The 15,040-nt window shown below is 48.1% G+C and overlaps 1 protein-coding gene across 1 annotated transcript; it reads left to right on the plus strand.

The window, feature by feature from the left end:
• Positions 1-2,534: 2,534 nt before the first annotated feature.
• Positions 2,535-2,759, plus strand: N7473_001600 (uncharacterized protein; the record flags this gene model as incomplete). Its single annotated transcript, XM_057147540.1, has 1 exon — positions 2,535-2,759. The coding sequence occupies one exon, from the start codon at positions 2,535-2,537 to the stop codon at positions 2,757-2,759; it is 225 nt and encodes a 74-aa protein (XP_057011194.1).
• Positions 2,760-15,040: the final 12,281 nt, after the last annotated feature.

Raw genomic sequence — 15,040 nt, forward strand, 5'->3', positions numbered from 1 at the left:
CAATACCAAACTTTCTGGAGGCTACCTTGGTCTCGCAGCATCATCATCACCTTGCGAAACTAGAACCGATCTATCTCTCTTACACTGGGAATGCAATCATTTCCCTAAAAGACAGTCCATAGCGAGGACCGAAGCACGTGACGCTTCAACGCAACATAAATGATGATCATGATGATGACCAGACATCCGTATGCAGCTGTTGGTATCACCAGCTAGGTTCTGTGTACACAGTTAAGTGGGCAGCATGTATGCTCCAAAAGCAGAAAGTAAATTGATTGATGTAGATAGATGTGTGTCTTCCGTCAGGTCAGGTTCCAGGATACCCCTTAATCCCACGCGCCGATACTGGGCAGTCATAACACCGGAGCCGTAGCTCCGCGCAAGAATGCGTACACCAAGCAAGGGATGTTGTCTCTCGGCTGACAGAAGGATATATCCCGACAGCAGCAAAACCAATACCTCCATAGTACATCATCTTGTAATATCGAAAGCGGCTCACTTTATCGTTGAACCCTGCAAACAGGCCTTGATATCTATGAACACGGTTCGCAACATACCCTCCGACAGAGAGGACTGCCAGGCTCAAAATGAAGTGAAAGCAGCCAAAAGAATAGTGGGCATTGCTATTCTCCTGTAAGAGTCGCGGGTGGATCAGGAGCATGCCCCCAAAAGTTGAGAATAACGCCGAAGGGAGAGCCAAGATTACCATGCTCTTGAAGACATCGGTCATCACATTTTCAAACGTAATGGAAAGCATGGAGCCCTTGGTACGGTCTGATCTCGCGCGATCTCGCAGAACGACCGCAAAGTGAGCGAGCGCTGACCTGAGGCCAGCTATAGACAGCCAAGGGAGGGCGAGAAAGAAGATGAGGAGACGAATGCAAATCTGAGATGCAATGGCGTTGAAAGACATGATGTAGCTGGTTCTACAACTTGCCGCTTTTGTGTATCTTGAGAATCGGTTCTGTGTTGTCTGTGAACAAGGTCAGATTGAGCGAAGATTGAGAAACACAGTTGAACTGGTCATACATTTAGATACGTGCTACACGGATTATATACAGGCTCGCGGCGTCTGGTATAAATAGCATATTGAGGCTCTTTCTTTGCCAAGATACATGGCTCTCCTGGGCTATTTGGCAATCTCGGCTTTCATTTGCGTCGTTCCGCTGCTGCCACTAAATCCCCCCAGAAAGAAGTATCAGAAGTTTCAAAAATATTTAATTGCGTTCGGAGATTGACTTGGAAACTGGTACCATTGTTGGAGAGTTTGAGCGTCCAACACCACCCTCGGGTATCAGTCGATATGTCGCACTGCTTAATATCTTGGATGGTGGATGTGGGATAGAATGAATATTGTATCACCGGATCTTTTTCTCGAAGCACTAAGGCGTCTGTCGGGTTTGAAAGCTGGACAGTCGGCACGGAGCTGCGATCCAATATATCTTGAACGTTCAGTGTAACGCCGGAGGTGAGATCCATTTCGGCACCAGGCATAACAGTGTGGTCTTGGAGACACTCTCGGAACAGTCTCCACGAGGGTGAAAATTGTCGACCCTTATTGCAAATATACAAGATGACACAGCTTTTCCCGGGAAGCGTGCGAAGATGCGACCCGACCAGTACCGGCTTTGCGTTCTGTTCGTCTACCATTTTTCTAAGCCACTGATCGCTTTTGAAAATGGAAAACCAAAGCCGCATGCGGTGTTGATCCGAACCCCACGCTTCATGGCCTAGACACGATAGGAGTTTTTGCTGAGCAAAAATCGAAGTATAAGAAGCGATGTGATCAATTAGCTCCCTGGGAAGCTTTTTGATCCATTGAATAGTGCTGATTCCCGTTTTTGCTTTTTTGGACGATCTGGGTTCATTGCCAAAGAGCAGTGACCTTTTCATATGGTTGGTGGCTCTGGTTTGTTAGATAAAGTTAAGTGGCGGAGAACCGTCAAAATCGTAGCTTCTGGACAGAAGAAAGAAAAATCTCACACATCAAATGTATATAAATTCAGGCTACGGTTGAGGAGAGAGAGGATATATAGAGGATTCTCAGTACCGTTCTTGGGCTTCCTGCCATTGCCTAAAAGAAGTGGTACGATCAACAGCGTACGACTTGAAGTCGACCCTATTGCATCTTTAATGATCGGTGAGGCACTTTTTCTGAGTAAAGTCCCGCATGTTCTCACATTTTCTTTAGAACTACATTGAAAAATGAAGCCGTTAATGTAACAGTTCCACTGGTCCGTCTTTCTGTGATTCCCACAAGCAAAGCCATGGAGAAACGCTAGGAATACTAATGTACTGTATAAAATTGTGACTTTTGGATATGATCCAGCAATTTTCTATCCTGATATTTTCAAACGCTGGACCTCTGTCAACGATGGCGGTACAAATAAGGAGGTTCCTTCTCCTGGGACTGATCAGCCTCATCTGTCAGCTCTTTCTGCGGGTGTGGTGGGACAATCACCACGAGTTGAGGTCAACATGCCTGCAGGAAAATAGCGAATAAGCTTAGAATAAATTTTGAGTGGACAACAGTAATGCACCGTTGGAACGCCTCCATCAACGATTCCCAGTGCACTGCTTTCAAAGAGCGCCGCGTACGTGATTCAACGTTGAAGGCCAAGTTCATAGCACCAACGATCACACAGCATTCACTGGCCGATCCCAATAATAATGCGGGACTCAATCTGCAAGCCCCAAGTAAGAAAATCTATACACCTGCTCACCACCTCGGATTGCTGTCTCAATCGCATGGCAATTGATCACCGTTGTGGCAATTGATCACCGTTGCTCAACTTCTCAACCACGGCAGCTATGGGTGTGAAGGGGCTTTACAGGCAATATTTAAATATTCTGGGCTTGTTCCGAGTCAGTACTCTCTTCATACATGACTCTCACAACTGGATTCTCACACCTGACATCAAGGAAAATGCACCATCCCGGCGCCGACTGTTGCGATGATAACAACCTCATGGCCCAAGCGAATCAGCAGCTGGCATGCGAGCTGCTCTAGAGTCAGGCAAGCACACTCACTGCATGCCTGGCCTCCTGACGTGTCGTCTCCCTCGGCAGCTCCTCCGGCTATGTGAAAGATTGGGCGGCAGCAGATGCTTTTCGACAGTTATACCAAAACCGGTGGGTACTGATCTCCTTTGCGGGACCGGCGCTGATTTACGCAGGGAAGACGCTATTGTGGAGAGGTTTCACCTTGACCGCCAGGTCTTCCAGCCATTTTTGAGGACCACCGTGATCATTTCTCGATCATTGTTCCCGACCGATCCATCCCCGACTGGGCAGCCGAAAGCGAGCGTTGACGCGCGCTGGGCCTCAATAAGTATGAGGAAAAGACAGGTCGAGTCACCATCGCAAATGCGTGCACGCAACTCCCCGTCGATGCCCTTGGCATGGGCTTCACCACCAAGGACGCTCACCACCATCTCGTGGGACATCACGGCGAGGGTCTCAAGCTGGCTGCGTTTGGTCCTCTCTCTCGACGGCTACCAAGTGAGCATTGCGGCGAGCGGGTGCAACTCCAGGTTTGAAATGCCCACAGGGTCCAGATCGATTTCTTGCGTTGTGACACTATCCCAGAAGTGTGACGTGGCCGCTTGGACCAATCCTTCCACCGATATGGGAAGGATGCGTTCCCACATTGAGAGAGATGTCACGGTGGTGATTAGCGCGCGACGGGCTAACTCAGGCTCGACCGGTCGCGTCCGACGCTCGGCTAACAGGCCGTCTCTTAGAGCCGTCGACGACCATTCGAGTCTGGCAATACCTGCTGCGCGAATCAGCATATAAGCAGTTCTTTTACAGCGAGAATAGCAATGATCAGGTAGGTCTTCGGACGCAGACTCTTTGGCATTCTGATGACTGATGCAGACAGACTGTAAACACAATCCGGGACTGCCTCGGCAAGCGCCCGACGCGCCTGCCCGAGACGCTATAGAACTTGCTGCCTGCCCACTGGCTCAATCCGAACCGTCGAAAAAGAGCAGCAAGAGCCATTCAAGGTTGCGAAGCCCTATACCGTCCCGAACACGGCATTTGCGAGAATAGTCGATCAAGCTTTGCAGGCCTATTTTGCTCTGCTGAAATTCACCGATCACATTCCGGTGGTTTACGTCAAAGGCTTGACTAACAAGGCCGATGTATACTTTGGCAAAGGACAGGGTACGTTCAAGATTCATCACCGAAGGTTGAACTACGCTTCCACACACCACCAGTCGTTCTGTCGGTCCTAGTCTCCAAGCAGCCTCGCTGACACGATCGCCCCGTTCTTCTGTGGTCATGTAGTAGAAGAGCTCTTGGTTCGATCGATCGCCTCCATGTTCAAAGCACATCCGAAATCTCGGCCGGCAGAGATAAAGTTCATGCGTCAAATTGGACTGCGATTGCGATACCTGCCGCACAGCATCAAGTTGAAGCCATACCCCAGGGGTATTCTGGTCAGCTGGGAAGATAACGAGACGGAGGCATTTCGCACGCTCGGGCCTGGCGGCCCAGACTATCATGTTGTGCTTCATGAAGGCAATTGCGCAAGTGTCGAGATGGCGCTTCTCCACGACAAGGCAGGTAAGTGGTCATCGGCCATCCACGGAAGTAAAGGCTAACTTGCCATCTAGCCCTCCCCAACGAAGTGGTGCCCTGTGGCTGCCGTCAGCAATTCGCTCGTCAGACACACCGAATGTGCCTCTTTACCGGTCTATCGCACACAACGACATATTTGCTATGATTACGCTGAACGAGGATCGGGCATTCTATGGAGTTTCATCTAATCGAATCTCGCCGGGGTCGTACGAGAAATGTCAAAACTACTCCCTAGTAACATTCGGACAATGTCTGCACTCTCTGCAGCATATCCGGCTTTGATGGGAAGGCCCAGTGCGGGACTAACTCATGCAACAAGAGCACAAACAGTAACTTCATTGTATTCAGATCAAGCATGATCTCTACTAACATACTACGTGTTCCGCAGGCGTCCGAAGTTGACTGATTCTTATTCTTCAAAAGCTATTGCACGCCGTCATACTGTCACACACCCAGATCTCACGATCTCGGCATCTATGATCACCAAGGTTCGATGAATTTCGAGGGTGCATGTTACTAGTCTTCTCGCACATATGCAGCGCAATTTGATTCGCGGCCGTGACCAGACTGGATTGTCATCTAACTGTCTGGGCATGTGCGGAAACATTGCGAATGAATATTGACCCCTGGCCTCGCATATTCTATCCATTTGCTCACCGCCGACGTATGCACCACCTTGTGCTATGATTGGTTCAGACGCGATGACCGGCGAAGCGAAGGAGTGGTGTTAGCCAGACGGGCTGACCGACGGACACTGCGCCCCGCGCCAGACACTGCTGATCTGCGGCGCGATGACACTGACTGCGCCGGTAGACGGGCTGAACCGGCCCGCCGAGGGTTTTCGATGGCATCCGTCTCTTCCGTCACTGGAGATGCACGTAGTCTCGCGTTTTCAACTGCTGTGTCGGGATTTGTCGGGATCGTCCTCGGCGAGCGGAGCAAGGCATCCAGAGCTTCGTCATTTCGGCTGCAGCGTATGAGCATTTGAAGTAACTGGGAAGGCTAATCGAGACTTACCAGGCACAGCAGGACACGTTAGATGCCACCTCGTGCTTCTCCAGCCACTCCTCCACACAGCCTAGATGAGCTAATCCCCGGCATTGTTTACAGCGGAGTATTACGCTCTCATCCGCCTGGTCTTCCTCATCAGCCAGACAAAATGGACAATGTATATGAGACACCTCTTCGCTACGAGTGAGACTGTGCAGTTCCAGGTTTTGCATCCCCGCCCCGATATTGAACCCGGACACAGTGGCTGGTTCAGCCGGCGAGATACTCCACGGAACACTGTCGGTGCGCAGCATCGATGCCGTGACGTATCGAACTGTCCTGTCCAGTGGCTCGGCAGCAACGGAGTCACGGACCGGTGGTATTCTCTCCTCGTTCTGACGTGTAACCCTGCGGGGAATCTCTGACTCGGAGGGACTCGTGAGCGTGGATCGCCGGCGCTGACTGGCTTCCATATCAAATGCTACAGAAGCAGCCTCGGAGATGTGATCGGCTCGTTCCAGGTTGCGAGCCGCAGCCTCATACCACTGCTGGCCAACTTGGCTTGCCTGTCGCTGTCGGTGCCATCTCGCACAGAGAAAGTTCCTCGCGATATCACATAATGTGGGTTGTAAAGTCGAGAAGTCGTGTGGTCGTGATGCGAGATTTGCCAGTTGCTGTTGGCCGGTCTTGATGTCTTGGATTTTGATGGAGTTCTTGCACGGTGCACCCGTCTTGGTGGTCCCGCAGCAGATTCGAGCTTCCGCGTGCGCCCTGATATCCATCTCGTAAATAATGAAACGGTCCGACTCTTGGTAAGATGCCATGGCTTAGTGATATGCTAGGAATGAGAAACGATCAAAATGATTGAGATGATTGAGATGCCAACCAAGGGGCGAAGCTACTTTTTTATACAGTACCGTAACTCTGGCTTCGTCTGAAATAATACGAAGCCAGTTCATCGGCAACATCTCACATATGTAGCTGCCTACCGCGGTGAAGGAATGTGTCTTTTCTGTAGCTGAGGTCTCTTTGTTTTGGTGGTCATGAACTGAGTGAAGGCTACTGCCTCTCTAAGCAGCCCTGTGGTATTCCGAGCAGTCATGCATCCGCAACAAGTCACCAGTCATGCTTCTAGATCTCCTTAGGAAGCTCCTAGGGTCTTCAAAGCTCCCTGGAGCTCACAAGTATGATCTCCGCGACAGACGCACTGTCTCCAGGATCTTTTGATGCGTTTCTAGGAGCCATTTAGTGAGAATGGCATGACTTCTCAGTCGTGACCAACATATAAAGGTCAATTTCCCTCACCAGACTGACAATATTACAAATTCATCCAATCCACAAGCATCCAGTATTAGTGCCTCTCGCGCATTCCGTTTTACTCTAATCGGTTAACGGCCCCCACTTCCACGACCTACGAGCTCCGTTCTACTCTGTCCTCTCAAGAAACAAACAATGGGCCAATACTGGCTAGTGGTTTGCCCATCCAAACGGAAGAAGAGGAGGGAGCAGCGACTATCTCGGCCGTGGAAGCATCTGTCAATCCCAAAAATCGAATCCTGAGGAATTTGACTGCCAAGCAATATGTCTGGGAGGACAAGTTGCCATCTGGAATCACCATTGGCGATATAGTAGTGATGAGAATTTGTTGGTCGTCTGATGAAAGTTCAACCGGCATTGAGGGAGGAGAATATCTGGCCAAGGGAGACTGGGCTGGCCATAAGTTCGACATTGTTGACGCCGACATGCTGGAAAATACAAATGGAGAATGGGAAGATGTCACCGGGGACACCCGCGACGAGGTTCAGGATTTGTGGTCGAGCCATTTCGGAGAGAACTGGGAAACCGAATGGAGAGCACGATACGTCATGAGCAAGAAGCTATGAAATCACTCGATGTAAAGTATACCGGAGAGGTAATTCTAGACTATCAAAGAAAGCATGAATGAGAATACCTTTGGAGACGCCGTTGCTGTGATCCTTCTCTCGAATAACCGTGGCTTGTGCGATCAAATATCTGGGTGTTGGTATCACCAGCTAGGTACTGTGTTCACAGTTAAATGGACAGCATATATGCTCGAAAAGCAAAGTCAATTGATTCATGTAGATAGTTGTGTTCCAGGTCATGTCCTAATACCCCTGAATCCCATACGGCGGGAGCCGCAGCTTAGCAGGATTACGTACACCAAGCAAAGACAGGTAATAAAGACATGTTGTTTTGATTATTCTGACGGGAGGATATGTCCCGACAGCTATAATTTATTTCAAATATATTCCTAGTAGAAGAATAGTCGTCGCCATTACCGATTCACCGTAAAAGAAGACCCAAGGAGCTGAGGTTTTTCTGCACTATATCGTCGTGTATCGATTCTATGGTTGCTTTTAGTAACTTCATATCAGTAGCATTTGTGTAATGTGTTTAGTTTCGTCGACCTCGTGTGCTGTTGATATCTCGAAAGCGATCGGCAAAGTAGTCGACGGCAGGAGTCACCCTCGTACCGTGAAAATCTGGGAAATGCGTAGATATCGGGGAGTAAGCCAGCTTTCTCTTGAATATATCAATCTTATTCAAGAAAAGAATGGCAGACTTATGCTTGTACCATACGCCGTTGATCAACGAGTCGAAAAGCGCCATTGCTTTGTGTTTGGTTCTGGGTAAAAGTTGTCATTTGTGAGATATTATGCAACTATGATGTACATGGATGGATTGGCCTATCAGAGCAACGGAATCAGAAAGGAGAAATGATATGATGAGATTGATATTGACTGTGATTCTGAAGAAAGAAGAAAGGAAATCAAGGAATGAAAGATCTCGGGCTGTTGAAATACCCCTCAGATGACATGATAACATATCCGACTCGGATGTTGCAATTCTGAGTGGCGTGATAAGAACAAAAGTGCACTCAGATTCCATACAAAATTGTTGCAGAGCTGACATACACCATTGATATGACAAGACACAATTGTATAGATACCAAATCCTGCGTATTTGGTTGACATAATCATAGTAGTTCGGGTCTGGATTAGGAAGAGAGCTAAAAAGCAGCCTCCAGCAGCGATTGCATAAATTGATGGCACATTCATCCTCAGCGGGATCTTCACTTACTATGGACCTTGGAGGACTGCATACGGAGGGAGAGCGAAGCCTCTTGTAAATGAAAACCATTGGCCATGGCATCGTTATGTCCCTACTGGAGATACCTTGCAGCGAAGGCGGGTAGCATCAGGAAAACAGAGCAGCATATTGCAGAGACCCTCCACTAAGTGCTGTCACTTTCATAATTTCCGAGATAACTGTAGAGATCAAGTTTAATGATCTGCCTTTGAGAGTGCCCGGGGTAAGTGCGCCAGAAAATGAAGGCTATTCACGAGTTAAAAATTTCTTTTTCCTCGCTCCGAATCAACAGATTTGCGGACCCAAGAACCGAGTATGGACTGAAAAAGGCTAAAAAGTGAGGCTATTTTCTCTTTCCATCAAATATATTGTGAGCACAAGTTTCCTGGCGATTATTAGCGATTCTGAGCGACCGAGACTTTATTCAATATGATAAGCCCAAGTACATATACAGCCCGAACCGAAAAGGCGCTGTATGGACGCAATCTCTTAAATGTGGCAGGCTATGACAACTAGTCTGAATAGAGTGACAAATTCCTAGGGTGGGGTCAGTAAAATCAGTGAACGTGCAAGGAGAGTCCGTATTATATGTGCTAAAATGGAGGCTGGGGTTCGACTTGGTATTCTAAAACGTAAGACTTGAGTAGCGAGATCTGCGCCCCTTACTTCATAATCTAATTTTAAGTACCCGACTAGCTTGACGCTTGGCAGAGTAAGTTACTGCTATGACTCTCCACCGAGCAAGTTGTCTGGCGAATATGCAGTTTCCCTCTAGACCTTTTGGTCTCGGCATATACGATACTGTGAATTTCACATCATCCAGCTTTGCAGGAGAGCTGCTGATAGTTTAGTACTTATAGCGGACAAAATGATAAGAGCACCAGAAGGTGAGATATTTCTCCTCCTATTGTACGTTATTTACTGTAACTTAATAGCACGGCTTTTTGATCGTGTATACCTACAGGGACGCACTCGGGTTCTAGGAAGCGCGACTTCACTCCGGGGGGTAGGCTTGGAAGCATGCTAAATCATGATATCCTGTGACTCCTCGGCTAGGGTATAAATATTCAAGGTGCAGTCGAATACGTGATAGGCCCAACCTATTTGGCTCCTGGCTGGCATACACTCGGAAAGGAAATCTTCACAATGACTACCAACAGATACGCGTTATCCACAGCACTCGCCTCTGATCTCCTTTATGGGCGCTACCGTGAGTCTACTGTGCACTATTATAATATTCCAACTAGGTCTGAATAGCTTTGCTTGACGATCTGAGAGGGCACTAGGGAAGAATACGTTTCTATCATTTATTTTGCTAAATCAAGGAGCAGGTATCGCTGCTTGAACACGATCGACAAATTCTCATTTCTGAACTCGAAAGTCTGCGGAGTTATTCATGGACCTTGTACCATGCGTATAACAAAGCATGGCAGAGCTGGAGCATGCTAAAATGTAGCAGTGATCTGAACTCTGATGGCGAAGGAACTATTCTTTGCGCAGTAAATAACACTATTTGATGTCTATGAGGCACTGGCAACACGAATCCCTGATCTTCTCTCAAATTTCACCTTCCTCCGTAATTGATATAAGTTTTTTGGACTATGAGTTCTGGCAGCCTTGGCTCTTAGAAAAGACTGTGTCCGACTATTTTTACTGTACTCTGATTGATTCCTCCACCAATCATCATAATCAAATCCAAAACATCCTCTCAAGATCTCAAGAGTAAATAATAAAAAGCGCGGAGGCCAGCACGAGCAAACATGACTCGAGAGCATCAAGAATTTGAAGTTACTCTATGAATATTACCGATAGAATTGTGAGAAAAACAATTCATATGCTGAATCATCAGGGAAAAATACAATGCCTCGGAGTGCTGCATTAAATCATCAATGATTAAATGTTGAACTAGCTGGAATTGGAGAGTCATCTGTGTTTGTGCCCTCACAATTCACAATGATCATCGCATCGTCACAAGCAGAATTTCTGGCTGAAATGCTATAAATACCCGGTCGTTCGCAAGCATTCCTTTGTCATTACGGTTCAAAGAAAATCGAACGCTTTTCTTCTCCGCCGGCTACTCGTTGGTATGTATTGACCCGAATTGTCATGCAATTGTGATTAAACTAACCTGTTCTATCTCACTAGCCCGTCATTGCTCGATACCGAAGTCTTCAAACATCAAGTTAGTGTAGCTGGCCCGTTATTTGAAATCACGCCGACACGGAATACGCTCAAGATCAGTCCGCCTCCGCTACTCCTCTAGGAAACCATTCGACGGACCTTGAACGACCTCAAAAACGATAAAAGCTGCGAGCACGGTGAGTTACGAAGTGCCTCTATAAGCTACCTACCGACGATTAATAATAGATCGAAGTCGTCCCTTACGCAGCCGCTTTGACCTTGCCAGAATGCAGCGGACAGCAGCAGCTGACAACGTAAGTTTTATTATTGCGGCAGTTCTGAGAGTAGTTATCCCATGCTGACAGGTCTTTGTATAGGAAGGCAAATGTCTGATCACGAGCGGCTCGATCTCCTCTTAGTCACCCTGGTACGTTGCCTCTACCTATTTCCATGGCCGGGGCTACATTTTGGATCTCGGTGGGGAGGCTATTTACCCGAGTTTTTATCTTAGCGTGCTCTCTGTTCATCAGAAACGATCGCTGATACCTCTTTCTAATCATAAGACAGATGCCAACATGGCACTCGCCACGACCGAGCCGCCCCTTTCCATCGTCCTCAACACCAAAGATGCACGACAGGCCGGGCCACTGACTCTACTGTGTTTCTGCTTCGCTCATTCAAGACACATACTTAAAACGTCCATCTCGCTCGCATTGACGGAATAAATCTAGGAAGGCCCAGTACTCTTCGATTAGCCATATAGTAGAGTTCCAAAATGTTTTGTTCTCTTCTAGCTTCATCCTGTTCGACCAAAGGTTAACTGTCACTGCATTAGAAACCTTGCGTATTCCGACAGACACGATCTGGTCCTATGCTAGACCGACTGACCTATCGCACCATCCGGCGACAACAAAGAGAAGCTGAGCATCGAAGACCACCGACAAAGACCACGGTTTTTATAAAAGCAGAATCAGCCAGTGATGCATCAAATTACAGACCACAATCTGAGGGCCGGCGCTGTCAAGCCCTGATTGTAGCCGAGCAAGCAACAAGCCAGGCTGCAGTACTGGATCTACTGGGTCTCTCGCCGCAAGAGCAGTCGTTTCAGGTCAGTTCCTAGTTTGCCCTAGACTAAATACCATGAATCATTCCTCCAGTGGTGCTTTGTCCTGACACGGTTGAATATTTGCCGGGCACACGAACAGCAAATACGAAATAGCTCTGCATTGGACGATATTGCCCACATCCATTCCCCGCGGTACGGAGTGATCCCGCGCCCTCATGCACGTGTGATCGAGCTGACGCCTGCTACCTCGTCTCTGGTTTGCCTATGCTGATGCCAGGCTACATGGCGGCAAGTCTGTACCACTTTCAGTTACGAGAAACCACACTGACATGGGGACGCAGTGAAACACAGCTCTGGTTCGACCGTGCTGACGAGTCCGATCGGGATGGTCTATTGTGGCTGGTGTTGGGGGGGCACATCTAGGCCGCGAGCACGGTGAGTGGCGAACACGCATTTTGCGCCAGCTGCTGACAATTGGTGCTAGATCAAGTATATCCAACGGCATACTGCTTTGGCCGTGTCCCAATGCGGACGGCGATTTAAAGCTGCCACCATGACCTATTTGATGAAGGAAGCTGGCAAGTACGTTCTCATCACTAAAATACTTTGGCAGCTTACTAACCATGTCTCTCTGAGCAGTCAATTTGCGAATTGAAGGAGTATGAAAGCTCCTTCGATCAAACTCGCAAGTGGAAGAAACCGAACATTGTATCTTGAGTGATGAAGCATAGCGTTTGCGCCGTCCTACTTTCAGATAGTCAGCCAAGCACTGGAAACTCCTGTCCCTTCCGCTGTCTCTAGGATGATCTATGATGACGAATATCAACCTGTGGCCTTTGTACTCCGTACCTATGACGAAGCTGGAGGTGTTTTGTGTTGTGGTGATACAAGGCAAGTGTACATCAGGAACAAAGCCACAACATCGGAAATCATTCTTGCATTTCTATATGAAGAACCAAATTTCCAATCAATATGGGCTTCACGTTGTGTATATAAGCCTCTTGTATCTTATCAGAAGATACAGGAATAACCGAATCAACTTTCCACTGAACTACAACATGTTATGAGCCTCTGACAGGAAGCGAAAACTACGCTACCTGGAAACGCCTGATGACCTCCTACCTGAAAACTAGGCAGGTTTGGGACGTTGTGTCGGGCGACCTTCAGCGCCCCGACTGTCTGTTCAAGTATGCCAAGCCCATCTCGGCAGATATCAACCCCCTGGTGGAACCGCACCTGAATGAGGCGGTGAGGCAGCGAGCCATCGATGCACGCCTCGAAGTGGAGGTCCAAGCTTTCGAGCGCCACCATGAGTGGAAGCCGAAGCCTACCACATACTCCTCCGGTACCTGTCCCCCCCACATCAGTGTGCACGTCGCGGGACTAGACTCATCCCGCGAGCTGTGGAATGAACCCAAGGAACGGTACCGGCGGACGGAACTCGCCACGTTTTGCGAGCTGTTTGCCCACCTTCGTGAAACGACGGGCGACCGGTGTACCAGTGCGCGCGAGTACTCGTCAGCGTGTCGGGATGGTCCGCGCAGGGGACCTGCTGTTGTGTTTATCTCTCTCGTGCCTCGGCCTACCTGTGCTGATCAGGCTGCCTTGAGCTTTTCCCACTTTAGTATGTATATTACTAGGCCAATGGGACAAGGCGCATTTGCAGTGATCCGCTTCGAGTCATTAAGAGTCGTCTTATGGAAGGGCACCTGGATCGATACAAACTCCGAGGACGCCTTGCCATGCCCGCTTTCTTCTGGATGTTCTGTTGTGAAGAGATAACTAAGCCATCGAGATTTTTGACGTATTAGCTAAGCAAGGTAATGACGTCACATTAGAGGGAATGATTTACTATGTACTCCTGCTTTGCCGATCAGGAATAATTGAAATGAGATGGCGAAAGTTACCAACCACCTCAGTGCTTCTTTTTTGTGCCCCTCATGTGCTTGACCGTACCAGCCGCCACACCATAAGACCTGCGATCGCTCCTTCAGGCAGCTATACTCATGACAACAGCAACAGCATCTGACAAATGTGGACCGTTCTGACGTTTTTGTTACAGTACTCAGCTCTTCCAAGAATCGTAAGTAGTTGGCTCCCCTGTGCCGTGCTTAGCTTGCATGTATGACCCGGTAGTTCGGTAAGGCATTTTTCTTTTGACTGTACCTACCTCTTTGTGGTCTACCAAAGTATTTAATTCATTACTCCCCCAACTTGGACAATGATAACTTTATATTCTCTCCAACAATTTATTTCTTATATCTTCTGATAAATGTGAAGCATTATCAACCATCCTTACCACTTCACATTTCTTTCTAATTCTCCTTGTGGATGGGACCAATTTCTCGGTGTCTTAGAGGATCCATGGAATGCTCGAGAGTGACTTGAAGGGGTTGTCTCGGAACCCCGTAATTACATACAAATCACAAAGAAAGGCGGGGGACGAAGGAAACCAATAGGAGGCAGTGCACCATGTTCTGATAAACGTTGCTCGCCGCTGGATGGCGCTGGCCTTTGGATGGTGCTGGCTGGTAGCCAATCATACATAAGCCTGGGAATTGTTATTTAGGGGGCCTGACATGAGCCTTGCCAAGAGCGCAGTGTATGTCCTATCCAGGGACGCGCTGGGGCGGAAAAGGGAGGCGGAGACCTAATGTCAAGAAGGCTTGGTTTAAACCCCTCATCTCCAACAGCTGAACTCGCTATCCAACAGTCTGAGCTGACCTCCTCAAACATGAGCCGTAATATAATTCGGTAAAGCTCAAAGAACCTGCTGTGCCTTCTGACTGTGCACGGCAACTGCGCCACTTCTTTCTAAGAGGTATCCCTACAAACAATAAGTTGATGTTTGAAAACCAGCCTTCTGAAAGTTATTAAAAAATTACCACCATGAAAGGTATAAATATGGGCCAAGAGTCATGTCAAATGCTTTTTTAGTCAGAGACTGGAAATATTTTTACCTGCTAGCTAGTTAGCAGTAAATGATTCTTTATCAAGTCCTTGAAGACCTTATATAAGAATTACCTTGATAGGCAAACAAGCCTGTCCTGACCTCCCAACAAGAAATTCTAAACAATATCACCGACTAAATTCCAGGTCAGAAGCCTTCACCCCCAGCAACTTCCAGCTGCCTTATTCTAATCTTGAACAGCTATAGCAGCCAAC

This window comes from Penicillium subrubescens, assembly GCF_028828155.1.
Source record: "Penicillium subrubescens strain IBT 31985 chromosome Unknown utg000002l_segment0_segment0, whole genome shotgun sequence".
Classification (NCBI taxonomy): Eukaryota; Fungi; Ascomycota; class Eurotiomycetes; order Eurotiales; family Aspergillaceae; genus Penicillium; species Penicillium subrubescens.